This window comes from Lathyrus oleraceus, chromosome 5 (genome assembly GCF_024323335.1).
Source record: "Lathyrus oleraceus cultivar Zhongwan6 chromosome 5, CAAS_Psat_ZW6_1.0, whole genome shotgun sequence".
In the NCBI taxonomy this organism is placed as follows: Eukaryota; Viridiplantae; Streptophyta; class Magnoliopsida; order Fabales; family Fabaceae; genus Lathyrus; species Lathyrus oleraceus.
This window is the reverse complement of record NC_066583.1, coordinates 68,349,262-68,352,894: the sequence shown is the minus strand read 5'-3', so window position 1 is coordinate 68,352,894 and position 3,633 is coordinate 68,349,262. Positions and strand designations below refer to the sequence as shown.

The following is a 3,633-nucleotide window of genomic DNA, read 5'->3' as shown; positions in this document are numbered from 1 at the left end:
GATAAGCAAAGAACAAAACATTAACCAACAAAGGAAATATGCTTAAGACAAACATTGTTCAACAAAGAAGACTACAACATAAAATGAAACCATACAAGGAAACAAAGAAACAATGAAAATTTAGAACATTAAGAGACAAAATACTAAGAAACAAAAATAAAAAGAAAACTCTAGTCACTATCTTCCATGTCGTCATTTTCTTCATCCTCGTCTTCCTCTTCCTCTTCGACATCCTCATTATGATGGTGATGTTATTGTTTAAGGAAATTTATATCAGAACGCATGGCTCCAAAGCTTGAAAGAATGAAAAATGTCCATCTCATAAAGCTTGTTATAAAAAATCTCAAGTTTGTATCCACCTACGGGAGCGGGAGGAGGTGCATAGACATTTTCCGCGTATGTGTGTTTGTAGAGACCATCAACATCCTTGAAAATTCCCATATTTTTCAAACAAGTATTGATAGATATCATACTTTTCCTTCCCATTTTTTTAGGGTTCCCGATGTAACTCAATCCCACATGATTCTTTGTAATATTTATCGCACTTGTGTTGTCACAACATAGAGGAATGCATCCAAGATATTATCTGTAGTCACAAAGTTGTTGCTTAAGCCAAAGTATTTAAGCACAACAGCTACCTGCTGCTATGTATTCCGATTCGGCAGTTCTGAGAGCAACACATGTTTGTGTCTTGCGAGCCCACGATACTAATGCATTTCCAAGAATGTGACATGTACCACTAGTGCTCTTTCTATCAGTTTTACTTCCTGCATAATCAACGTCAGAATAACCAACTAAATTAAAAATACTACCTTTAGGATACCATAGTCCAACATTTGTTGTCCCTTTAAGATACTTCATGATCCTTTTAACGGAGATGAGATGCGATTCTTTTGGATTTGCTTGAAAGCGAACACATAGACAAACACTAATCATTATGTCAGGATGGCTTTCCGTCAAATATAACAATGAGCCAATCATACCTCGATACTTTGTGATATCAATTGATACACTCGATTCATCTTGATCAACATAAGTTCCGGATCCCATTAGAGTAGACATAGTGTTGCAGTTATCCATGTCGAATCTTTTCAATAATTCTTTGCAGTACTTGGATTGGTTGATGAGGATGCCATCCTTTAGTTGCTTAATTTGAAGTCTGAGAAAATAGTTCATCTTACCCATCATGGACATTTTGAATTCTCCTTTCATCATTGATGAAAATTATTCACACACTTCTTTATTTGTTGAGCCGAATATGATGTCGTCAACGTAGACTTGAACCAATAAAGTGATACCTTTTATTTTCTTAATAAATAAGGTCTTGTCAACTTTACCTTTTTCAAATCCCTTTTCACAAAGAAAGTTGTTGAGACGATCATACCATACTCTTGGTGCTTTCTTTAGGCCATAAAGAGCTTTCCTCAACTTGAAGACATATGGAGGATTCTTGAAGTCTTCAAAGCCTGGGGGTTGTTTGACATAGACTTCTTCATTGATGTAACCATTCAAGAAGGCGCTTTTGACATCCATTTGGAATAACTGAAAATTTAATGAACATGCATAAGCAAGTAATAGACGGATAGATTCTAACCTTGCAACCGGAGCGAATGTTTCTTCAAAATTAATGCCTTCCTCTTGATTGTATCCTTGGGCCACCAACCTTGCTTTATTTCGAACAATTATACCATTCTTATCAAGCTTGTTCTTAAACACTCATCTGGTACCTATGATGTGTTAACCACATGGCCTAGGGACAAGTTCCCAAATTTGATTCCTTTCGAATTGGTTTAACTCTTCTTGCATAGCAATTATACATTGGTCATCTCCTAAGGCTTCATCAACTTTGGAAGGTTCAATTTGTGAAACAAACGCCATATTCAAGCATGCATCTTTGAGATTTAATCTTGTTGCAACGCCTTGACTAATATCACCAATGACTTTATCAATTGGATGATCTCTATGAGTTCTTCATTTTTTAGGTAGTTCATTAGCATCTGACTCTTGTTGAATTGGTTCTTCATGATGTTCCATTTGATTATCATTGATGCCGTTGAAAGTATCTTCTTGAGGAGCATTTACATTATCATCATCATCACACAAAATAATATCCTCCTTGAAGGGGTTAGTTTCATCAAAGGTAACACGCATAGATTCTTCAATTGTTAAAGTTCTTTTATTATATATTCTATAAGCTTTACTAGTGAGAGAATATCCAAGAAATATACCTTCGTCGGATTTCTCGTCGAACTTACCTAGATTGTCTTTATCATTGTTGAGGACAAAGCATTTGCATCAAAATATATGAAAGTGAGAGATGTTTGGTTTCCTTCGTTTGAAGAGTTCATAAGGAGTCTTTTTCAAGATAGGTCTAATAATGATTATATTACTTACATAGCATGTCGTACTTACCGCATCCGCCCAAAAATACTTTGGAAGTTTTGAGTCGCTAAGCATTATTCTTGCAAGTTCCACAAGTGAACTATTCTTTCTCTCCACCACTCCATTTTTTTAGGAGTCCTTGGTGACGAGAAATTATGAAATATTCCATGTTCTTCGTAAAACTCTTCGAAGGAGGCATTTTGGAATTCTCCACCATGGTCGCTTCTTATGGAGGCAATAGTTAGAGATTTCTCATTTTGAATTTGCTTTGCATATTTCTTGAACGCCTTGAATGCATCACTTTTCTGCACTAAGAATAAAGTCCAAGTGTATCTAGAGAAATCATCAACAATAACTAAATCATATATATTACCTCCTAAGCTTCTTGTTCTTGATGAACCAAATAAGTCCATATGTAACAATTGTAGTGGCCTTGTAGAGGACACCATATTATTTGATGTGAAAGTTGATTTGGTTTGTTTTCCCTTTTGACATGCATCACATAATCTATCTTTGACAGACTTTATCTTAGGCAATCCAATAACAAGATCATGTTTTATAAGTTTATTCAAATGTTCCATATGAATATGAGCGAATATTTTATGCCAAAGCCAAGACTCATTATTGTTTGCCATAATACATTTTACCTTCAAAGACACATCATCAAGGGAAATCATAAATATATTATTAAATCTTGTACCTTTGAGTTTTACCTCATGAGAGACTTCATCTTAAATCAAGCATTCATCCTTGGTGAACTTGATTTTTAAGCCCTTGTCACAAAGTTGGCTAATACCTAGAAGATTATACTTTAGTCCTTCGACATAAAGGACATCTTCAATAGATGTGAAAGGTGGTACACCAACTTTTCCTATACCAAGAATTCTCCATTTGTTGTTATCACCATGTGTGACATAACCCTTGGCCTTTAATGATAGATTTGAAAATTTGTTAATGTCTCCCGTCATATACTTGGAACAACCACTATCAAGATACCAAAGGTTTGATGTGGTTTTCAAGCATACCTACAAAACAAAATTTTGTTTTGTTAGGTACCCAAATTGCTTTGGGTCCTTAATAATTAGTGTCTTTCTTTACCCACACGTAATGCCCACTTGCTACGCTAAAATTTCTAACATAGCATGCATTAGGTGTATGGCCAATTATTCCTTAATACAAACAAGTAGGTTCAAAATTGCTTCTATATCTAGGAACATAAGATTTCTTTTTAGAAAATCTTTTTCTTTTAGG

General features: G+C 34.8%; 1 protein-coding gene across 1 annotated transcript; it reads right to left on the bottom strand.

Moving 5' to 3' along the window:
* Positions 1-621: 621 nt before the first annotated feature.
* LOC127078785 (secreted RxLR effector protein 161-like) lies at positions 622-1,194 on the bottom strand. The gene has a single exon (XM_051019214.1). It carries the CDS (start codon positions 1,192-1,194, stop codon positions 622-624), a length of 573 nt encoding a protein of 190 aa, XP_050875171.1.
* Between the last annotated feature and the right edge of the window lie 2,439 nt (positions 1,195-3,633).